Raw genomic sequence first — 25,814 nt, 5'->3', positions numbered from 1 at the left:
ATTACACTGCAATTTCGGGGACAAACATTTTTTACGTTGTGGGTTGTATAACAGCACCAAATCTCCTTCCTGAAAACCTTCTGAATTAATTGCTTTATCATATCTGGCTTTCATCTTGCCACTCATAATCTTTGTTCGTTGCCTTATCAGATCATGTATTTCTCTTAGCTCTTCTTCCAAATCACTAGTGGATTTCCTGACATTTCTCTCCGCATTGGCATCTATCCCAAACTTCAAATCAGCTGACAGTCTAAGGTCATTGCCAAAAATTACTTTTGCAGGGGTTGTCTCATGCACTGCTGATCGGTAAGCCATCAAGAATAATGGTATGCGGGTATCCCATTCTTTATGGTACTTGTCTACTACTTTCCTTAAGTGCTCCTCCAATGTTCTATTGAATCGTTCTACCATACCATCGGATTGAGGATGCAATGCAGTTGTCCGTGTTTTTCGAATGCACAATGACTTACACATTTCCTGGAACACAGCTGATTCGAAATTCCTGCCTTGGGCAGAATGTAACTCCATTGGTACACCATACCTTGGAACCCATTCGTTTTTAACCACTTCTGCTACTGTTTCTGCTTCTTGGTTTGGGATTGGGTATACCTCTGGCCATTTACTGAAATAATCCATAACCACCAGTACGTATTTGTTTCCGCGGTTGCTAGTAGGAAATGGACCTGCGACATCCATGGCGATCCTTTCAAATGGCGCACCTGAGTTATATTGCTTCATCTGGCCATGACTTCGTGTTCTGGGCCCTTTCGCTCTACTGCAAACCTCGCAGTTCGCAATCCACTCAGTGACCGACTGATGGCAACCAACCCAATAGAATCTCTGTTTAATCTTCTCGAGCGTCTTCGTGATTCCAAGATGACCTCCGCTTGGACCATTATGCAGCTCGCTGAGCACGTCAGGAATCCTCTTTCTGGGAACAACTATCAGTTTATTCTTGTATTTACCATCCTCACTCTCCCATACTCGATGAAGGCAACCGGATATCAATTCTAAACTGTTCCACTGTGCCCAATATGACTTCGCAATGGGACTCTCTGCTGACATCTCTTCTCTGTTTGGTCTTTCATTTCGTTCGAGCCCTTGCATAACACGTGACAGATCTGCATCTTCTAGCTGGCACTTTCTTAGCTGTTCCTTGTCCCATTCATCTGTACATGTTGTATTCATTAGCCGGACATCTATAATGTCTTCTTTAGCCTCGGCTTTTGAACAGTGCTTGCATTCCAAACTACATGGTCTTCGTGACATTGCATCAGCATTTCCATGGGTACTACCTTTTCGATGCTCAATGGAAAAGTCGTAGCTTTGTAGTCGCTCGATCCACCGTGCCAATTGTCCTTCCGGATTACGGAACTGCAGAAGCCATTTCAACGCTGCGTGATCTGTCCTGGCACGGAATCGTTGGCCGTAGAGGTATTTGTGAAAATGTTTAATGCACTCTACCAATGCCAACAGCTCTCTCCGTGTAACGCAATAGTTCCTCTCTGGTTTTCCAATTGAACGGCTGTAATATGCAACTACCTTCTCTTGTCCATCGACCAGTTGTGATAAAACGCCTCCTATAGCATATCCGCTCGCATCTGTATCTAGAATAAACGTTGCTCCTGGAATCGGGTATGCCAACATTGGGGCAGTGCACAACCGCTCTTTCAATGTTTGCAAAGCTACTTCTTGCTCCTTCTTCCATTCAAAAGCTTTATTTTTCCTTGTTAGCTCGTGGAGACTATGGGTTAAGCTGGCAAAATTTGGTACAAATCGGCGGTAGTATGTGCACAGCCCAAGGAAACTTCTCAATTCATACAGATTCTGTGGTCTTGGCCAATCCTTTACTGCCTCTATCTTTTCATTCGCTGTACAGACACCTTCTGTCGTTACCTTGTGGCCCATATAATTTACTTCCTTTTTAAACAGCGTACACTTTTTGGGACTTAACTTCAGACCAGCGCCAGCTATTCTCTGGAAAACTTCTTCCAAGTTTTTAAGATGTTCATCAAAACTCTTGCCCAATACGATGATGTCGTCCAGGTACACCAAGCATGTTTTCCAATGTAGTCCTTTCAGTACCTGGTCCATGAGTGTCTCAAAAGTAGCTGGTGCATTACAAAGTCCAAAAGGCATCACTGTAAATTGCCAAAGACCATCACCGACACTGAAGGCTGTTTTCTCTTTATCTTCCTCCTTCACCTCAACTTGCCAGTAACCGCTTTTCAAGTCCAGTGTGGAAAACCATTTCGTACCAGATAGCGAGTCCAGAGTGTCGTCAATTCTTGGCAACGGGTAGCTATCCTTTTTCGTAACGTCATTCAACTTTCGGTAGTCCACGCAAAACCTCATTTTTCCATCCTTCTTCTTTACAAGTACTACCGGTGAGCTCCATGGACTAGCTGATGGTTCGATGACGCCGCTGTCACTCATGAAAGCAAATAATATTTACCGAGTGGATCGTTTTTATATTATTAATTAAGAAAAAGTTAATTATGTATTTATTAAGAACATATTAAATGTATAAGGAAAATATTAGAATAAAATGTATTATAGGAAATTGAATATAAATGACATGTTGCCTCGGCGATGGTTATAACACGACTCTTTCTCTTCTCAATGGAATTATTTGTATGTTGCTAAAAGTAAACGTTGCTCATACAGTGCTGCCATATAGTTGAAACTCATATGTTATTAAAGGTACTCTTACAGTCGGCTTTCCTGATAATATAAAGTGACCTCACTTTATTCGTCGTCAGACTCGTCGTCATCTAGTTCAAGATTTTGTGGAAGTTGACACCATGGCTTCATCTTGTCAGAAGCGTACACTGAAGTATAATGACGTGATGTACGTTCAGTGTTTGGTATGTCCTCGATTAAATAACGATCTTTACCAAGTACTTGTTTAATTAAGAAAGGGCCTTTGAAACGTGGCTCTAACTTTTTAGATGTACCTGTACTAGAAGGTTCATTTTCTACTAGCACTAAGTCGTCGACTTTAAATTCTGTTGGTTTCGCATGTTGTTTATCATATCGCTCTTTAGCTTGTTGTCGTTGCTGATTTACTCTTTCGGCTGCTTGTGTACGTATTTTCTGCATATCGTCTTCGCTTGTTAGATGATTTTCGTGTAATGCTAATAAAATTTTATTTTGAAGTATATCTCTAGGTGAGAAACTAAACAAAATTTCGTGTGGACTTCTTCCGGTCGTTTTATTTTTCATAGTATTCATAGACCATTGAATATTAGATAAAATACTGTCCCATCTTTTATCCTCAGTTGTTGACGGAAGTAACATTGATAAAAGAGTTCGGTTATTTCGCTCAGCATGTCCATTTGCTCGTGGAGTACGTACCGCATTTAAGATATGTTTCACGTCGTTGTCTTTGCAATAGTTTTTAAACTCCTTTGACGTAAATGAAGTACCTCTATCAGTGATTATACGCCCAGGCACTCCGAAATAACTAGTAACTTCTCGTAATGTTGACAATACATGCTTTGTCGCTGTAGTCTTTACCGCTTTGATGATTGTATACTTCGTAAATGCATCGACTAATATTAAGATGTATTCGTTACCTTTGGTACTTCTGATAAATGGTCCCAAATGGTCCATATGTAATGTTTTAAAAGGTATTGGATCAATGTTATTGTAATGATACTGTCCTTCTGTTTGACCTCCACGACTTTTGTTATATGCGCATTCAACACATGATTTCAAATATGATTTGACGAAATTTCGCATTCGTGGGAACCATAGATATGATTTCATTTTACTAACTGTTTTTTCTATGCCTAAATGACCGTTTTTATCGTGACATTCTTCTACCATTTTATGTCGAAGTGTTTTTGGAACAACCCATAATTTGTTCGCATTCTCAATCTTATACAATCTGCCTTGATCGATACGAAATTCATTTGTCGTTTGCTTATCTTTATTTTTGACCTTTTCAATTATTTCTTTTATTTTATCGTCTTGTAACTGCATTGAATATAACCAATCGTAATGAGTTATTGCCGTTTTATCTACACGAAGAGTTGCTACATCAGTGTCCTTAGCACTCTCGTTCGGACACCTGCTCAATGCATCAAAGTGTTCCATTCGACTACCTTGTCGGTGAATTATATCGATATCAAAATCTTGCACTCTTAACCACCATCTTGCTATTCGAGGAATCAGCTCTCGTTTTTGCATAGCAGTTTTAACCGCACTACAGTCTGTTACTACTTTGATTGTTTTGCCATCGATATAATATCTAAATCTTTCTAACGTCTCTACCACGGCTAAAGTTTCGAGTTCGTAGCTATGAAAGTTCTTCTCTGTAGCACTAGTCGATCTGCTGTAATATGCCACAGGTTTCAAGCTATCACTTTCACTTTGTAACAGTACACCTGCTAATCCATATGAACTGGCATCAGTATGTATTTCGTGATTTGAGTCTACCCGATACGCAACCAACACAGGATCGGATGTCAGTTTTTGTTTCAACTCATCGAATGCTTTCTGTTGTTCACAATCCCAAATAAAAGGTTCATCTTTACGTAATAATTTTCGAATTGGTTCCGAGACTATAGCATAACCAGGTATAAATTTTCGAAAATACCCGCTCAAACCCAAGAATCTTCTTATCTCAGTAACATTTGTTGGTCGTTCATAATTTTGTATTGCTGCCGTTTTTACTAACCCTGGAGTTAAGCCATTCGGTGTTATACAGTGACCAAGAAAGTTTATTGATGTTTTTAGAAACTCGCATTTCGATATGTTTAACGTTAAATTAGCTTCTTTTAAAATACGTAAAACCGTTTTAAGTTTTTCAAACATTTCTTCGTACGTATTACTACAAATTAGTATATCGTCCATATAATGAATCATGTTTTCTTTCGTAGCCCGTTCCTGAATTTTTGACATTAACCGTTGAAATATTATTGGCGCATTTTTGAGCCCAAATGGCATTCTTTTAAATTCGTATAAACCATCAGTAGTAATAAAAGCAGTATACTTACGACTTTCTGGTTCAATTTCAATTTGATAGTATCCACTATTCAAATCAAGCGTTGTGAAATATTTATACCGCGCCGCTTCCTGAAGGCACTCTTCAATGTTTGGAAGTGGAAATATTTCTTTTTCTATTAGTCTGTTCAAGCGTCTGTAATCTATACACAACCTATCACTACCATTTTTCTTTTTAACTAGTACGACTGGACTCGCAAATTCAGATTCAGAACGTTGAATTATATCATTCTTCAATAAATCATTAACCATTTGTTCGACTATTTGTTTTTTTGGTTCTGGTACGCGATACGGAGATTGAGATACAATTTCATTTGATTTTAATTCGATTTTCATTTTCACCAAATCTGTTTTTCCAAGGTCTTTCAAATTTTTAGCAAACACATTCGAATTTTTATTTATAACTTCCAAAAGTCTCGATTTTAAATGCTTATCGTCAATTTCGCACCTTATTTCACTTTCATCAGTTACATTATTTATTTCTTTAACTTCAGTTTCATTTTCACGGTATATTTTAATCTTACCATTGTTGATAATTAATCTCAATTTATTATGCACAAAGTTGTCTTGCCCTAATAAAATATCGCAAGGTAACAATTCGTCATCTACTACGTATAGATTAACCGGTATATCAATTTCATTGACCATTAAGTTTGTTTTGCATAACTCATTTGCATGTCGACTACCACCACATATTCCAGTAATCTGTATGGCACAATTATGATATTTGCCACCTGCTTTGTCACTCACAGATTTCCTGATCATGCTACACTGTGCACCCGTATCAATAAACGCTTTTATATTTTGTCCACTTAATAACGTGTCAACTTTAAAATTATCATCATATTGACAAAATACATTTCTTATTTTTGCTCCAGGTTTACATTCCGATTCACCTTTTGTATGCACTTTATTACATTTATCGCATCTTTGTTTACGTTGTGGTTTTTGACAATTAATGGAAATATGTCCCATTTCATCACAATTATAACACTTCAAAATCTTATTTGTTTTGGTCTCATTTTTCTTATTAGAATATTCACTCTTGTTGACATTCTTATTTGCTTGATCTTTAACTTCGTATTTTGTTTGATTACGCGACATACTCATCGGTAAATTCTTTTCATACTCTATTAATATTTCTCTTAATTCTCTCATTGTATTTATTTTTTGAGCAGCTATTGCTACTTGTAGTTCACGATTACGTAGCCCTTCTCTTGTGTATTTTACCATAGCTGTTTCACTCAACTTATATCGTCGCCCAAGTGCACTAACACGAAAACAATAATCTTCCACTTTTTCATTTTGTTTGCGAGTAGCATTTTGCATTTGAAAATGTATGTCTGCTTCATCCGGGGATTTACCGAATTCATTTTTGAACTCTCTTGCAAAGTCACTCCAATTTGAGTACAACTTTTCTGTCGCGTCAAGCCACAAACGCGCGACACCTTTCATGCGACTGAATACAGCAAGTAATAGGCATTTTTCATCCCAACCGTATGCACAAATTACACTATTCACTCTTTCAATAAATTGCTCAGCTGACAACGAAATATCATTTGTCGGGTCGAAGTCTGGAATAGTTTCGGCTATTTCACGCACTGAGTAATTATTTCGCGATATTGGTATACTTGAATTTGTGTTTGTGTATGGAGACAAATTACTTACACTTCGATTTTGTTCGCTTTGCTCGATATTCACAACACTATTTTGAGGGTTGTTTTGCACATAACTCAACACATTTTTGAGCATTCCACGCAACTCATTCATTTGTTGCTGTAATGATTTTTCTTGTTCATCTTCATTTTGTTCGTTATTATTTTGAACGTTCGGAGCTTCTTCTATCTCGTTTTCATCTTCGAATTCTATTTCATCTGAACCGACAAGTTCAATCAAACGATTAATGAGCGCACTTTTTGTACCAGTTGAGAGAGTATTTCTCTCTTGCAACAACCGTTTCAATTGCGCGACAGACAACGATTTTATGCTTCTCATTTTTGCGAAGTTTTACCAAATTTACAAAGCAACGCCACAAATACACACGCACGATTTCTGTTAATTTGAATTTTGTTCTAGACGCTTCCCAAATTTATAGCGTTTCTAATGTTATATTCGCACATCCTTTGTCCACGATTCACTTTTATTCCAATAGGGTTTCTTTTGTCGATCTATTTCTTAGAATGCACTGGTAAACGCTTAGCACATTTCACGTTATAGATTTCGACACGGTTATTCAAACACGTGGCTGTTTTTTTAAGAAAATGCACCCTTTAACGTTTAGCACATATATCTATTTCGTGTACGCGCGAACCGTCTCACTTCTGAATTGAAAGGAAATAATATTTACCGAGTGGATCGTTTTTATATTATTAATTAAGAAAAAGTTAATTATGTATTTATTAAGAACATATTAAATGTATAAGGAAAATATTAGAATAAAATGTATTATAGGAAATTGAATATAAATGACATGTTGCCTCGGCGATGGTTATAACACGACTCTTTCTCTTCTCAATGGAATTATTTGTATGTTGCTAAAAGTAAACGTTGCTCATACAGTGCTGCCATATAGTTGAAACTCATATGTTATTAAAGGTACTCTTACACTCATGATTTGACTCACAACTTCCCGCTTCGCCAGTGGAACACTACGTGGAGCTTGACGGATTGGCCTCGCATCTCCAGTGTCAATTTGATGTTTCACAACATTGGTGCGGCCTGGTTTGGAACCATCCTGGTCAAATATGTTCGCGTATTTTATGAGCAGTTGTTTTGCCTTACTCTGATAGGCTTCCTCTAGCCCATGCGTCCATGCCGTGATATCATTTGAAAGATCAGTATTACTAGATGAAACGTGTTCCTGGAGCTGTTCACAGTTAATAACTACTTCGGCCTCTTGGCATCTTCCCAAAATAGCCCCTTTGGTCAAATTGAATGGTGACTTGAACTCATTGAGTACTCTTACCGGAATGCGTCCATCTTGTTTTGTCATAGCCAGGGTTTTTCCTACAAGTATGTTCAGTGCTGATTTATTTGCTGCTTCGACAACCCACAATTTGTTTGTCCCACAATCTCCATCAACCTTTGCCCAGATGACTGCTTCTAATTTTGGTGGTATTTGCTGACTCTCTTCCATCAGCACTCGTTTACTGCTGTATCCTCTCTCGTAGCCGAAATTAAGTGGCACATCCATGTTCTTATATCGCATCGTCTTGCTTTGCATATCGATTTTGATGCCTTGGTTGATTAAGAAGTCCACTCCAATTATGATTTCATCAACAATACCTGCCACTATAAAATTGTGTAGTACCGTGACGTTCCCAATTGCTACTTCACATTCTACTTCTCCAATTACCTGGGTGTCTTCTCCAGTGGCTGTACGCAATATTGATCCATGCAATGGTCTTATCTTCTTGTTGACTAAATCCGCTCGAATGATGGAATGAGATGCACCCGTATCTACAGTCAGTAAACGTTCCTTTCCATCCACATGTCCTCCGACAGTAAGATTGCTCGACCTTCTTCCAATTTGTGAGATAGAGATAATGGGGCATTCAATTGAGGGAGTCAGCTGTCGCCCCTTGCTGCTGACTCGCTTTAGTTTAACGATTGAGTGGATTTGGAGATTTGCTCGTCTCCTTCAGCTCTGCGTTTACGGCCACCCACATTGTTGGAACTATTGGAATTGCTACTGCAATGACGTGCAATGTGACCTGGGTTACCGCACTTGAAACATTTCATAACTCCGGCATTTTTCTGTTGTGATCCCTTCAGAGCTTCCAAAATTGTATCTACCCACTCTGGCCTTTCTACTTCCACACGATAAGCTTTGTATGCTGGTTTACTCAATAATGACGCCGTTTCCTGAGTCAATGCATGGGATACCGTTTCAGAAAATGTTTGCTTTGGGTTCGCGTATGTGGCTCGCTTCGTTTCGACGTCCCGTATGCCATTTATAAAGCTCTGAATCTTCACTCTTTCCGTGTATTCCACGGGTGCGTCCGCATTTGCAAGATGAGCCAATCTTTCAATGTCAGAAACAAACTCCTGCAAAGTCTCGTTAGCTTTTTGGTAGCGGTTTTGCAATTCTATTTGAAATATCTGTTTCCTGTGTTCGCTTCCGTATCGCCGTTCTACAGCAGCCATCAATGCGTCATAACTGTTCCGTTCGTACTCTGGTAAGATTTCGGCAGCTGGTCCTTTCAATGCTACGAAGAGTGCGGCAACTTTATCTTCCACATTCCAGTTGTTCACTGCTGCGGTCTTCTCAAACTGTAGCTTAAAGACCTGGAAAGGAACAGAACCGTCAAAGGATGGTGTTTTTACCTTTGGATTACTCGCTGAAACTACTGGACGATTTAATTGTAACTGCTCCATACGACCCTTCAAATCATCGACTTCTGCCTGAAATTGAGCGATTTTTGCATCCTGCGCTCCCGAAAGCAAATACATATAATGTAAGTGTAGATGCTAGTCTTACAACAATTTAAATAATATAGCTTTTTCTTGCAACTTACAACTTACAAATAATAATTGTAAACATACGTTTGCGCATATCTATGCATCTCTTATATTTGCATAAGCTTTTCTATACAAAGAACAATACAACTTTTTTACAATGTACATAATTATAAGAAACAAATAGAATTCCTATTTTAGGTTTACTAAAGACCTGTCGGATCAGGGACGATCCGAGGTTAAGAGGGGGAGGAGTTAACACAGCAGTATGTATAACTTCATTTGAATGCATTACAAACATACATACATATATGCTCGTACAGCAGTAGCTGTACGCTGGCATTCAATTGCATTTGCATGCAAACATAAATATCATCACACAATGCTGCTGTGGCTAACTACTTTACGGACTTTACGGTGGACCAAAGCTTACCCACACCGGCAGAGAGGTTACAACCGCTTAGGTGCTCCTCCCATTTCGTCCGCTTGTGTTCATCCACAAGCAATCTGATGCGTTGGTTTATATCCCTTATTTGAGGGTCGCCTGGGTCGATCTGTCTTATAAGGTCACGTCCTCTCGCTAAATTTGCGGCCTCCGCCGGGAGGTGTGGCCGAATTTCGGGAATTCTCCCGGCGGGAATGAAACGTGCCGAGGCGGATTCAATGACCTTGCGGAAAGCACGCTCCCCTTGGCGGGCATCAGTCGGGATAGGGAGGGCAGCAAAGAGGTTGTCTGTAAAAGATTTGTATTCGTCCCACTTTCCTTTTTTAAAGTTTATGAAAGTGCGTTCTTCTGTAAAGATGAAGTCGGCGGTACGCTCGAACGAAATAAGTATAGGCAGGTGGTCGGATGCCAATGTTACCATCGGCTGCCAGTTGACGCAGTTTACGAGTTCTGCGCTCACGATTGAAATATCCGGCGAACTAATATTAGGGCGGTATCCACTGGGGCAACAGGTGGCAGGAGATGTTGATGCATTCTAGGTTTGCATCGCCTGACTGGACAGACATTGTCCCTGCGGTCGATGCCAGGATCAAATATATGCACAGAGTGATGTATGATAAACGCGAGGACGCCTCCATTTCCGCTCATGCGATCTTTTCTGTGGACATTATACCCAGAACAGGTTTGCCGTGCAGATCTTGCTGTGAGTTTAGTCTCTTGAATCGCAGCAATGCGGATGTTGTGCCGCTTCATGAAATCGACTATCTCCGTGATCTTCCCAGTTAGTCCATTACAGTTTAACTGCAGAATTCTGAAGTGCATAGGGGGAGACGTCGCCACTCTGAGAGTAAGTGACGGGTGACTACGCCTGGGTTGAGGAAGGCCAGGACGCAACTGCTGTTGTGGCCTTGGGACTGGGCGTCTTTGGGCAAGCATTGGGGTACCCGGTAGATTGGGGTTTGCGACCTGGCAACATGGCGCAATGAAACCCGTCGGGGGGTTGCCGTCGCGGAGACCAGAACATCTAGGAAAGTGGCACCGCCCAAGGCAGGAGCTGCATTGGGCGGATGTCGCAAACACATATATTCTGTGCTGGCAAACGGTGCAGACGGGGTTAGGGACTAAGAGTCTGTTTCCCTGACCTACACGAGGGGCTGATGCTCAGCATTGCTACCGGCTCTACTACGAAGATAGTAGTTATGAGTGGCAGCAGCTGTGTTGTTGGCGCCGCGGGGCGCGAGCTGCAGCGGGTACTAGTTGTGGCTTGTTGAGCAGCTGGGCTGCTGGAAGGTAAGGGGGGGGGGGGGGGGGGGCGATAAGGCGTAGACTACGGGACGCCATTGGACGTGAACAGCAAGGGGCCACAAAAGATTTATAAAAGTTACGTGGACGTCGGGTTTTGGGATCAAGCCCAGAACAACCTGTCCGATGCAACCATCCCTTACACGAGACACACTGAACAGAGTATGACCGTCCCAAAAAGATCCTTTTCTGGCAGATGCAGCAAAACCATTTCTCAGGACCGGGGTCAGGAGACGGACCCGGATTGGATTCGATACCTTCCCGGAGCAAGAGAATATGGAGCAATCCCGCTGCAAGGAGCTGCTGGGAGGATGACAATTTGTGGGAGGGACGCAACAAATTAAATGGGGTTACACTGAAATGACAGTCCTTGGTCGGGAAAAATCCCGAGTCGCTCCGGTACACAGAACCGACTGCCTTGGGAAGCGTTATAGTTCTAGTCGGTAAAAGGCATAAAATAGGAAGAATTTAAACTTGAAACTTAAAGCCAATGACTATGACTAAGAAAAGGTTACAATAAATAATATATTTGATAAGTAATAAATAAATAAACGAATGATGGAGTACATTTACTTAGTCAGAAATCAGTATTTTAATTGTCTAGGTTATTATAGAAACTTGTTAATTCTTTATTGAAGAGCAGAGCATTGCTTATAAGCCTAAGTCTAGAAGAGAGCGAGTTCCAAAGACGTATTGAAGTAATAAAGAACTGGCGATCAGATATTAGCATACGATGTCTGAAGTGGGTAAGGAGAACAGATCTAGACGACTAGAGAAAATTTAGCTTCCGATACAGATAGTCAGCTTCCTTCATATATATTAATTTATGTAGCGTAGTGAGCATTTTAAGTTTAGTGTCAGCATGATGAGAGACGTGGTCAAGTCTTTTCAACCCATAGACGTATCTAGCAATGTTGTTATAAACAACATTAAGTTTTCTATTGCATACATAGTCACAATTAGAGTATATCTATTAAGTACGCTTTTGCTATTAGTAGACCAATATGTAACGGAGTAAAATATTGTGTAAGCCAGAGTCTACGAAGCATCCCATAGACTTTTCCCACTGTGCGGAAGATGTGATCTTTCCATGTCAAGTTTTGTTAAAAACTGCACCTAGATTTTTAGCCGTGTCAACGTATTCTATAATAGTGTTGTCTAAAATAAAATTTTCCATTCCACTTTTATCTAGAGGCTTTCTATGAATGACTATACATTTCGACTTCTTAGGGTTAAGACATAAGCTGTTCATAGAAGCCCACGTACCAATTTGACACAAATCGTAATTTAAGTTATTAATACACGAACTGGTACGATCACATAGCACATATACAATTGTACGTCGTCAGCATAAATGTGAATATTACAATACTTGAGAACACCAGCCAAATCGTTTATGTACAAAAGAAATAGCAGGGGACCAAGGATTGAGCCTTGTGGGACGCCGCTTAAAACACTGACGAAGTCAAGCATCTTGGCTACTGGCGATAGGAGTGATATCGGACGATAAGGATCTCCTATGTTAGCTGGTTTCCCAGGCTTTAGAAGCGAGACCACCTTGGCCATTATCCGTTTTTCAGGGATGACAAAGGTGGAAAGGGACAGGTTGAAGACACGTGGTAGATAATTAAATCCCTCTTTGCCTAGGTTTTTAAGCATCGGCATGGCTATGCCGTCAGGGCTCACCGCTTTAGATGGTTTAGCATGCACGATGACATCTTCAACCTTTTTAGCGGTGATGGTAATTGGGGACGCGCTGTTTTTATGTTAGTGTGCGCCTCTATTCGCCCGCCGTATAACTTTGTCAACCCTAGAATGCATTACATATTGTCGGCAGAAAGCGCTCGCGCATTTTGTCGCATCCGACAGCACTTATCGCCAAAGGCGATGGAAATTGTGTCATTGTGCTAAGACGGATTCGATGGCGACTTTACGGTGGACCAAAGCTTACCCATACGGGCAGAGAGGTAACAATTAGTTAAATGCTCCTCCCATTTCACACGCTTGTCTTCATCCACAAGCAATCAGATGCGTTGGTATTGTAACGAATTTTTACTGCAAATCCTCTTATTTGCCCTTTTGCTAGGTTCGTATCGCTAAACTGTTGAATAAATAACTCCAATATTGAATAATGGAAAAATGGCCTTTATTAAAATACTTCACAATAACACTCAAACTGTGCAACGAATAGCTTAATAACCAAACTGATAGCTTGAATGAAACTGACTTTCAAAATAATACTGCTATTGCTCGCTAGATATCGTCTTAGTCGTAACTGCTTGATAACTCAAATCAAACTGAATTACGTCTTACTCGCTTGCACCGCTTTTATAGTTTACGCTGCATACATCTAGGCTCTTCTATTTCCAGAACTTACCAACTATTTCGTGTGTTTATAGTTCTCATATAGTTTCTACTTGTTTACAATTGTCTACTTTTCAGCGTCTCTCAGATGTATGTGTTTTTGTAGTTTACAGTCTCCCGCACACACATAGGCGTATAAGTAAATGCATCTGTGTGTGACATCTCTCGGCTGCCTTATATATGTGTATACATGATTTGATTAATGACGTAAATACCGCTTAGCATGGCGTTAGCATCGCCTTAGTGATGGTATAGCTTAGTGATGCTAATATCCGTGACACTGCCCTCCACCTAAGTCTGATCGTCCCGCTCAGACGAATCTCTCGATCTAACCGCTACTAGCCTCTCCAAATGAACCACCCTTCTATTTCGTGGTTTCCCAATTGTTTGTATGCGGTAGATGGCATCACTGATCCTTTTTACAACTTTGTACGGGCCTTCCCAACTGCACCAAAATTTTGAAGGAACACCTTTCCGCCGGTGAGGGTTGTACAACAGTACCAAATCTCCCTCCAAGAAACCTTCCGAATTATTTTCCTTGTCGTACCTGTGTTTCATCATACTACTCATTTTCCTGGATCGTTCCCTCGCACTCTGTTGCTTGGCCAATGAACTACTTCGTAGAGCTTGCGCTTGACGGGTTGGCTTCGCATCATAATTATCGTCTGGACGTTTCACAACAGTAGTGCGAGCTGGCTTGAAACTACCCTCGCATTCTTTCTCGGAAGTTCGTTGCTTCGTTTTCCTGCGTCTTTTAGGTTTTGTCGATGCCAGTGTTTCTCTCGCAGGTACTTTTGATTTTGCTTTATTTGGCCCATTCGACCTATCAACCTTTTCTTTCGACTTTCGTGGCCTTTGTCGAGTCTTTTCCACCATTACTCGATTACTAATGAACCCTTTCTCCAACTTGAATTTAAGTGATATATCGGGGTCCCATAACGTATCACCCTTCTCTGCATATCGATCTTGATGTCATGGTCAACCAAGAAGTCCACTCCCAATATGACTTCTTCAACGATCTTCGCCACAACGAATTTGTGTAGAACCGTGACCTTTCCAATCAAGACTTCACATATCACTTCTGCCTGAACTTGGTTATATTCGCCAGTGACCGTACGCAACTTTGCTCCAGGTAACGGTTTTATTCTCCTGTTGACCAAGTCAGATCGGATCAAGGAATGAGATGCGCCCGTATCTACAGTCAGTACACGTTCTTTACCATCCACATTCCCTCTGACGGTAAGACTGCTCGATTTTCTACCAATTTGCAACACAGATATCACTGGGCATTCAATAGCTGGATCTAGCTCTCGATCTCTACCTCTTACTCGCTCTTGCTCATCTCCTCCAGCTTTGCGTTTACGGCCACCCACATTGTTGGAACTATTAGGACCAAGATCGCAATGACGTGCAATGTGACCGGACTTCCCGCATTTGAAGCATTTGATAACTTTTTCACTCCGCTTTTGCGATCCTTTCAGCGCCTCCAATATTGCGTCTACCCACTCTGGCCTTTCTACTTCCACACGGCGTGCTTTGAAAACTGGCTTACACAGAAGCGACGCTGTTTCCTGAATCAGAGCTTGTGACACCGTTTCTGCGAATGTTGGCTTTGGGTTTGCGTATGTAGCCCGCTTCGTTTCCACATCTCGTATGCCATTTATGAAGCTCTGGATTTTTACCCTTTCAGTGTATTCCACGGGTGCGTCCGCATTCGCTAAATGTGCTAGCCTTTCAATATCCGACGCAAACTCTTGCAATGTTTCACCAGGCCTCTGGAAGCGGTTCAGCAACTCCATTTGGTATATCTGTCTCCTATGCTCAGTTCCATATCGTCTCTCTAGAGCGCCCATCAATGCTTCATAACAGTTCCGTTCGCCCTCTGGAATGGTTTGTAAAATCTCAGCTACAGGCCCTTTCAACGCCATGAATAGTGCAGCAACTTTATCTTCCGCATTCCAGTTGTTCACTGCTGCGGTCTTCTCAAACTGAATCTTAAACACCTGGAAAGGAACAGAGCCGTCAAAAGTTGGAGTTTTTACCTTCGTATTGCTTGCTGAAACAACTGGGCCATTTACTTGCAACTGCTCGATACGTCCTCTCAAAGCATCCACCTCGGCCTCGATTTTTTCTTCAAACTTTAAAATTTTTGTATCTTGCGCCTCCAACTTCGAGGAAATACGTCCTTCTTGCTCTTCCAGTTGAGCAGAGATCTGCGATGATATCTGTGCTGAAATTTGAGCCGACATTTCGGATATCCGTGCCTCTTGTGCTTCCATCTTCGATGTAATCTGTGTCGACATTTCTGACATACGCGTTTCTTGTGCTTCAATCTTCGATGTTATTCGTGTCTCTTGGGATTCCATCTGTGATGACATATACGTTTTCTGTTCTTCTAGTTGAGATGACATATACGTTTTCTGTTCTTCTAGTTGAGATGCCAGTTGAGATGTTATATCTGTCTTTTGCGATTCCAGTTGAGAAGCCACTGTCGATGTTTGAGCAGATATTGCAGCCAAAATCATGTTCAAGTCTGTGCTGGTAACCGTCTGCGATGTTTCGTTTTTCTCTTCAATTTTTGTTGTCTCCTCGCCATCAAGATGAAAGACATACTCTTCCACATCAATTCCTTCTGCTTCCATTGCCTCTCGTAGCCGTGCCTGAAGTTCGAGTTTAACGCCGCTTGTATTCAATCCACGGCTCTCCAACTCCTTCAGTTGCTGGATCTTTAATTCACTGAACTTTGCCATATCCTTGTTGTCTTCTGGAATTTATTCAACAATTCCTTTTCTGACACCAGTTGTAACGAATTTTCTGCAAATCCTCTTATTTGCAATCCTCTGCTAAGTTCGAATCACTAAACTGTTGAATAAATAACTCCAATATTGAATAATAGAAAAATGGCCTTTATTAAAGTACTTCACAATAACACTTATACTTTGCTACTCGCTGGCTTAATAACCAAACTGATTGATAACTCAAATGAAACTCTACTATTGGCCGCCAGATCGCGTGCTTAATCAAACTGATTGATAGCTCAACTCAAACTGAATTTCAGCGCCTCTACATCTGTTGCCTTTTATACCCTTTGGTTTCCTCGTTCGCATTTTTCCAGAATGTACTAGCATTGTCCATGAGCTCTCAAACTTCTCAGCTATAACTAAAATTGCACAATTTTATACATCTTTTAGGCGCTTCTAGAATCTACTAGTCCAGTAGTTCTCAAACTTCTCAGATATGTGCATGTGTTTGCGCATTGACTCCGCTGCTCGTATTCGTCCATGGTACATATGTGTAGACGCAATTATTTATTCGTTTATGTAGATACATAAAGATTGAATTATTGATGTGAATGTTTGTAGTTTACAGTCTCTCGCGCGCACATAGGCGTATAAGTAAATGCATCTGTGTGTGACATCTCTCTGGGCTGCCTTATATATGTGTATACTTGATTTGCTTATTAACGTAAATACTGCTTGGCATGGCCTTAGCATCGCCTTAGTGATGGTATAGCTTAGTGATGCTAATATCCGTGACAATATGTAATACCACGTACAGTATTCCTTCAAATATTCCAAGGGCTTTTGATTTCGCCCTGCAAAACTTTTTCATTTTCTTCTACTTATATGGTAGGTGTCACACCCATTTTACCAAGTTTTTTTCTAAAGTTATATTTTGCGTCAATAGACCAATACAATTACCATGTTTCATCCCTTTTTTCGTATTTGGTATATAATTATGGCATTTTTTTCATTTTTCGTAATTTTCGATATCGAAAAAGTGGGCGTGGTCATAGTCGGATTTCGGCCATTTTTTACACCAATATAAAGTGAGTTCAGATAAGTACGTGAACTGAGTTTAGTAAAGATATATCGATTTTTGCTCAAGTTATCGTGTTAACGGCTGAGCGGAAGGACAGACGGTCGACTGTGTATAAAACTGGGCGTGGCTTCAACCGATTTCGCCCTTTTTCCCAGAAAACAGTTATCGTCCTAGAAGCTAAGCCTCTACCAAATTTCACAAGGATTGGTTAATTTTTGTTCGACTTATGGCATTAAAAGCATCCTAGACAAATTAAATGAAAAAGGGCGGAGCCACGCCCATTTTGAAATTTTCTTTTATTTTTGTATTTTGTTGCACCATATCATTACTGGAGTTGAATGTTGGCATAATTTACTTATATGCTGTAAAGATATTAACTTTTCTTTTAAAATTTTAATTAAAAAAAAAAAATTTTTAAAAGTGGGCGTGGTCTTTCTTCGATTTTGCTAATTTTTATTAAGCAGACATAAAGTAATAAGAGTAACGTTCCTGCCAAATTTCATCATGATATCTTCAACGACTGCCAAATTACAGCTTGCAAAACTTCTAAATTACCTTCATTTAAAAGTGGGCGGTGCCACGCCCATTGTCCAAAATTTTACTAGTTTTCTATTGTGCGTCATAAGCTCAACTCACCTACCAAGTTTCATCGCTTAACGCGTATTTGGTAATGAATTATCGCACTTTTTCGATTTTTCGAAATTTTCGATATCGAAAAAGTGGGCGTGGTTATTGTCCGATATCGTTCATTTTAAATAGCGATCTGAGATGAGTGCCCAGGAACCCACATACCAAATTTCATCAAGATACCTCAAAATTTACTCAAGTTATCGTGTTAACGGACAGACGGACGGACGGACGGACATGGCTCAATCGAATTTTTTTTCGATACTGATGATTTTGATATATGGAAGTCTATATCTATCTCGATTCCTTTATACCTGTACAACCAACCGTTATGCAATCAAAGTTAATATACTCTGTGAGCTCTGCTCAACTGAGTATAAAAATAATAAAAGCTTGGAAATATTCGACTTAACTTGTAACATGCAAAGTGTAGAGAGCTGTGTGAAACTGGTAACAGAAGCCTCTCAAAGTGTAACTAATAATAATTCTAGAGATTACTTTATTAGAACCGCATTACATTCTCGAGGAGAAACTTCAACAAAGAAAGATGTGTTTACTCCTCAAACATTCACGTCATACATAATTCAGGGATCCGACATGAGTCCGAAATGTGTGAAAAATATGAGCCTCAGAAATATGATCCCACAGGAGTCCTTTAGTAATCCAATTTGATACAATTATGAGCAAAAGAAATTTATAAAAATTATTAAACTTGGCAGCTTCGGAATTGAAATTCAAAAGTTTTAATTTCAGACATTTCATTTTAAATAAAAACTCAATTATAATGGCAACCGCGTTCATGGTGCAATCCATTGTGGATAAAACAAGTGTGATATCTTATCCGTGAACTACCTGACAGGATGTTCAAGTACTTTTTGGCGTTTCGGCAGCGTTTTAACAGGATGTTGAATATGGCGGCACATACGGTCGCCTATCTTCAGCGGGTGATAGAAAGAGATACAGGATGAGATCAAGATAGTCACTTTGAAAATCAGGTGATCCATTCTATTTGTAAATTTGACGTCTATGCAGAAGTTATCACACTTCTTTAATCCACAATCATTGTACAGATTTACAAGTATGATATGTATGAGAGGGAAACAATTTCTTTCCCTTTCTAACACACCGCAGTTTGACACTTCGGTCAGTGTCAAACTAGCGTGGAACCCAGTGGAACCTGCGTGGAACATGAGTTTTGACACTGAACGAAGTGTCAAAATTACCGGGGTTGCTTCGTCGAATGCGACACAGGGAAGCAAAAAAGGGATCGGAATATCAGATATGGGTTGCTGCGATGGTAAATTTCTTTTAACGAATTTAGTAGGAAATTTTAAGTGCACCCATGTGGGTCCTTCAGAAAATTATAAAAAAGTCTTCAATTGGGGTATCTGAGGACGCGTAGTTATTTCAGTATTAAGAATACAAACACGGGAGTTAAGTTTTTCTAACCGTTCAAAAGTTCTCCGCGAAAAACAGTTTGAAACCGAGGTCGACTGCAATAACCCGTCCAAAAAAGCGGAAAGAAAAATGAATAGACGCGTTTTGTCCTGTTGTCAATAGTCCGAAGAGAAAAAGTATTCGAATTATTGGAAGCGAGGCAAAAACGCGTCTATTAATACCTCCCCCGACGGTTTTGGTCGTGTTTTAGCAATCGTCCCCGTAAAAAAGTATCACAATTTGTTAATTAAAATTGTCCAAAGTATATGGTGATTAAAGAGAGATGTAATTAAGTGCTCGTTTGAAAGTAAATAAGTATATTTCTTTGTAATATAAGAAAAAAAATTTTAAGCAGTTTTCGATAGCAGCTACTAAACTTTGTTTGGTCCTAAGAAGTACAACAGTGCCAAATAGCATCCACAAAAAAAACGAACAAGAACAAGCTTTTTATCAGGTGAGCGTGGCTGTGTATGTGCGTGCTGCTACATATCCTACTTGTAGACCTGTACAATGTCCACAATGGTCAATCACCAAGTGAAGTAAATAGAAAGACAGAAGATGTACGGCATAGATGAATGGATTTGCAACTCCCTGTTTTGAGAGAGCGCTGTCAAAATGCACATTTTTTATAACATTTGTCAATGATGCCACTCCAAACAAAAATGAATAAAGTCGTAAAATATTCATTTCTTTAAACTTATTTTACAATAATACGACTAGTTAGAGTCAAATATAAACAAATCTAAGAAAAATTTACATTTTGATTAAATTAATTAGTCCAATATTGTAACGCATTTAACTCACAGCGAAAACCATATATTCTTTTGAAATTTCAGTAAATCGGACCTATGATATAAAAGTTAACATCATTTAATGGATAGGGCTTATCCTACATGTCTGACGTTCCAGGTTCTGTGATCAAAATGGACTTGTTGCATCGGAACTTCATATTTACAAAACCTGTTTTTAGTGATAACTTTTGAATGGGAAATAAGACTTACCCTCCGCCTTCGAACTAATAATATTTACACTAAAACAAGTATTTTTATCCTTTTCCCCCATAATTTTTGAACGCATTTCTACAGTTGTAGGTCAAACTAAAGTTTACCGAAATTTTTGGCACGTTTTTCAATTTAGCTGGCACATTTTTTATTCTGGCAGCCGCTTCAGCTGGCGCGAGGGATTTATCTGTGATTGTTGCCAGCTCAAATTTGAGATAAATCCCTCGTGAGAGCGCAAAAAATGAGAGTTGCGTATCAAGTCATCTTTGATGTACGGTGTCTGAAACGGTACGGGCATAGATGAATGGATTTGCGACTCTTTGTTTCGAGGGAGCGCTATCAAAATGCACATTTTTGTCAATGATGCTACTCCAAACAAAAATGAATATATCTGAATATGGGGATTTTTGACATACATTTCGGCGATTTTATAGTTTCAATCATTTAATAAAATGATAGTCGTAAAATATTCATTTCTTTAAACTTATTTTACAATAATACGACTAGTTAAGAGTCAAATATAAACAAATCTAAGAAAAATTTACATTTTGATTAAATTAATTAGTCCAATATTGTAACGCATTTAACTCACAGCGAAAACCATATATTCTTTTGAAATTTCAGTAAATCGGACCTATGATATAAAAGTTAACATCATTTAATGGATAGGGCTTATCCTACATGTCTGACGTTCCAGGTTCTGTGATCAAAATGGACTGGTTGCATCGGCACTTCATATTTACAAAATCTGTTTTTAGTGATAACTTTTGAATGGGAAGTAATATTTACCCTTCGCCTTCGAACTAATAATATTTACACTAAACAATTATTTTTATCTTTTTTCCCATAATTTTTGAACGCATTTCTACAGTTGTAGGTCAAACTAAAGTTTACCGAAAATTATGGCCCGTTTTTTGTTTTAGCTGGCACATTTTTTGTTCTGGCTGGCGCGAGGGATTTATCTGTGATTGTTGCCAGCACAAATTTGAGATAAATTCCTCGTTAGAGCGAACAAAATGAGAGAGTTTCGTATCAAGTCATCTTTGGGTACGGGTGTATTCTCACAGGTCAGAAGAGGGTACAATTTTTACCCGCTTTGAAAAAATAGCAGTAGAAAAATAAATAGCTTTCTGCGGAAGCCGTTACAGAAACAGGGTTTCTTAGCATAACAGTGCCACCTGACGCCAATGAAAAAGGGGATTACAAGGACCAGTGCGAGTTTACGTTACTGTTGGCATTGAATCGAATTAAAATATTAAAAATTTAGGTTTCGGGTGCGACTACTGGTCCCATAATGATTAAACGTTTAACAGGCCCACTTGGATGTGATAGTAATAGTCTAAATTGGGTTTCCATCCCTAAAACAAATCTTACAAATTTCAAGCTGACTTGTCGTTGGAAGTCGGAAGTAAAACATACATATGTCCTTCTAATATGTTATACAAACTTGATCAGAAGATCACACAAAAACTCTTTACAGTTGACTTCATTATAAACTACCAATGTTAATGTTATTATTTACCAAAATATATCAGGGGATAGACGGATTCATATATATTGCAAAGGAAAATCAATAACTATCACATTCTTCTAAATCTAAGGGGCTGACTTTTGGGTCAAAACAGCAAAAGTGAGTTAAATTTTTTTTGAGTATTTAGAATACCATTGTTTTAGTGAAATTTTGCATTAATAAGGTATTTTACAAAAGTTTTGGCGTTCTTGTTGTGGGATTGACAAAAATATTCCTCGGAAGTCTTGGGTAGCGCTGGCCAAGGGAGAAACCCTAGTTTGTTTTTACAGAGACCTAATTTAATTTTTTTAGCTCGCTTTTAGTTGTTGACACCCAAAATACAAATGATGAATCTCGAAATACGAAAAGTGGCATATTTTACTCCTGAAAAATGCAAAAAACAACACTTTCGGGGACAACATTGGTGAAAATTTTTCAGATAGCCGAATGGCTGAACAAAGAAGAATTTAGAGCAAGACAATCGACGGCTTACTTCACCTGGTAATTCCACCACGACCGCGTTGAATTACATAGCTTATTGCTTTTGCTATAACCCATAATCAACCTTCCTTGGTGTTCCTTTTATATTTGAGATGGACTCTTTTTATTATCGCTGGATAGCCCTACATTTTACTAGTTTAAGTATTTAGGATATTTTTTGATTCTTAGCTCACCGTAAATTCTTGGCTGGGGCCTTATTATGTAACTCGATTCGAATGGAAATGCGATTATAAAGCTGTCAAATGACATACATACATGCATATTTTTCAAATCCGAAAAATTTCATTCTAATCGAGTTACATAATAACGCCCCTGGCTTGTCGAATCCCCTATGTCTCCGAGTAGCGCTTGCAGCACTGATTTATGGAAAAATCAGCCATATTGCTTTCTTATTTTATATATCTGTTTAAATTAGAGACTTCCTCTCATAAAACACTCTTTTTGGAGTTCAATAAGTGTCCACAATTAGTTGTTTGGCACTTCAATTGGTGTCATATATGACTTCTATTCACCCTCATATGATACATGAAACTACGCTCATATTGGGCGATCATCGCAAGAAGGGAAATGGTTTATTTCGGTCTGCAAAATGAGCTAATAAAGAGCGTAAAGCTCCGACGTAGGACTTTTTTCTGAATATTTCATGAGTCCGAATTTTTGCTGGGATGGAAAGCAATGATTTACTCAATTCGTTTCTATGTACTTGTATGATTGTTCCAATAATGAAATACCGTTTGAAAATGACATCATTTCAGCTAAAATGTTTGTAAAAATAAAAAAAAAAAAACATACATAACTTCGAAGTTTAGTAGATCCCTGGAGCTGATGGCCCGGAATTATATATACATAGCTCAAAAACAAATTTACCTAAATCTTAATGAATTCCAGTACTATTCTGATTATTGTTGTGTGAGTAAAGCAGCTGTCTCTGCTTCGCGGACCACATATACACGTTTTTATTTAAAAGCATATGGGGAAATCCGCCAAACTTTGGTTTTTTTTGAGAAAATTTTTTTTTTGAAACATGCTATCACGCAAATATCTTTTTGTTAGGAACTTCGACGGGTAAATTGGAGCTATAGTGCATCGCCGTTACTCGTCTTCCATAATGCCTCAAAAAGATATAGTCAAAAGATCGAGTAAATATATAAAAATTGAGGTCGCAATGTTAAATATACATTTATTTCAACACTTCTGTACCGATTATATCGAAATTTTAACAAAATATGGAGATATATGCAGCTGTTAGCTATGTAAAATTTTTTTGATACACGATACCCGGTTTTGTAGATATCGGTAAAAATATAAAACCGAATAACCGCCAAATATTTTTTACTTCAAAGTTTGCAACACATTTATTTTAACACCTTTCTGCCGATTCTTTTGAAACTTTAAAAACATAGATATGTTAACGAAGTATGTTTAGGTAAAAAAGTTTTAATACCCGAGATCCGGTTTTGGAGATATTGATAAAAATATAAACCCGTAAAACTTAAATTTTTTTTACTTAGTTAAACACTTCTTAACCGATTGTGTTGAAATTTTATCAGGATGTACATATCTATGTGGGGTATATTAGGTAAAATTTTGTTGATACCCGAAACCCGGTTTTAGAGATATCGGCAAAAATATGAAACCGGTTAACCGTCAAATATTTCATACCCGTTTGTTAATTTTTTCTCAACACCACCCATCAATTGCCTCATCTTGGAATATTCACGCAAGGAAAGTTATTGATGTTTGTACATGAGGCAAATATACGAAATTTTCCCCAAAAATTGGTAATAGTCAAAAAGTGTAGACAATTTTTTTTGTTTTTTTTTTTTAATTTTTGTACCAAATATGTGTTTCTTTTCATTTACTTTTAAATAAAACCTGGTTTAAAAAAAAGTTTTTTTCTACACTTTTTGACGATTGCCAATTTTTGGCGAAAATTTCGTATATTTGCCCCATGTACAAACATCAATAACTTTCCTTGCGTGAATATTTCAAGATGAGGCAATTGATGGTATACTACTGTCGTGTAGAGCAAAAATTAACAAACGGTTATGAAGTGATAAAAGTAAAATTGTAGCTGTGCCCACAAAAAAACATGCTCCTGAAAAAAATTTACACAACCAAGTGCTTCCACTTTTCTGCCTCTACCTTCAAAACTGAAAGGGGCACATCGAACTTGAAGCCCCAGGTATTTTTAGTCCCTGATAGGCTATTGTCGTGCATAATCCAAATTTCAATACTCTGTTGCCTCAAAAAGCTATAAGCAAAAAACTGTCAATATTGAAAATGACAAAAAAACAGTATCGCTACTTTGATTGATGATAGTTTTGAGTATTGGAGGGGCACATTAATTTTGCTCATACTTTTAGAATCTCCGTCTCAAAAACAACATTCAGTTTAAATTCCATAGCGTTTCAGCGATGCCTAAAAATTTTATCGAAAAAATTAAAAAAAAAAAATCAAGGGTATCGCTTGAAAAAGTGTAAAAATCGACGTTTTTTTACGTTTCGAAGTTCTGCAAAAACTTACTATCAACTTTCTTGATTTGTAAAATCATCAGATCGGATAGTCAAAAGGTAAAAGTTAATGTCCTTCTACTTTTTCCTGGCCTTAAGTTTTTTGCCCGTGTGTAAAACCCGAGTATCCAAAAAAGTAAAAGTTTTTGGGATTTGCCCATATACTACATTAAATGCCCACATAACCAGCTAAATATATTTTAAATTATTTACATGCATTTTATTTTACAGATATGAGAATCTCGTTAATGGAATCAACAAAATGGAAATGGATGGTATAAATTCCATTAAGTATAATATATATAGTATAAAAGAATTTCCAACATTTACTTGGTATTTAGCAGAATTAAAAATCCCTGACCAAACAAGTTAGTATTTCATATATATGTAAGTAGGTAAATAGTGATTGCTCAATTGTATAGGTTTTTTTTATAAATATCTAAGATAAAAAGAGTTTACTCTTATTGCTTTACATTTATTGTATATTTAATTTACATATGATATTATAAATAATAATAATTTAATATAAAAAACATTTTGCCAAATTCATCGATTTTTGTGTATTCAAGTTTCCAGTAGAGAACGATTATAACAGTTATCCTTGTAGAATTTAGGCATTTGACATTGAAATATGACAATGTCGTCCTGGTTAACTGAGTACTATTTAAATAAAATATCTATCAGTTTTTTTTTTAATTATTTAATACCAATTTCACAAAGAAAGCTTATGAAATAATTAAAACAGACAAATTTTTTAAATTTAATAAAAAAATTGCTCCCATTCACACATAAATATTTTTGATATTTATGATACGCTGTCAACT

At 38.4% G+C, this 25,814-nt stretch overlaps 1 protein-coding gene across 1 annotated transcript in view; it reads left to right on the top strand.

Moving 5' to 3' along the window:
- Positions 1–25,533, top strand: part of beta4GalNAcTA (beta1,4-N-acetylgalactosaminyltransferase A) — a 77,479-nt gene extending 51,946 nt beyond the window's left edge. The window contains exon 6 of the mRNA XM_067777751.1: positions 25,222–25,533. Coding sequence (XP_067633852.1) covers positions 25,222–25,363 — 142 coding nt within the window. The 3' untranslated portion in view covers positions 25,364–25,533. The remainder of the gene's footprint in view (positions 1–25,221) is intronic.
- Positions 25,534–25,814: the final 281 nt, after the last annotated feature.

The sequence above is a fragment of the Eurosta solidaginis genome, chromosome 3 (assembly GCF_040869045.1).
Source record: "Eurosta solidaginis isolate ZX-2024a chromosome 3, ASM4086904v1, whole genome shotgun sequence".
Classification (NCBI taxonomy): Eukaryota; Metazoa; Arthropoda; class Insecta; order Diptera; family Tephritidae; genus Eurosta; species Eurosta solidaginis.
The sequence above is the reverse complement of the archived record's forward strand: the minus strand, read 5'-3'. Positions and strand labels throughout refer to the sequence as shown.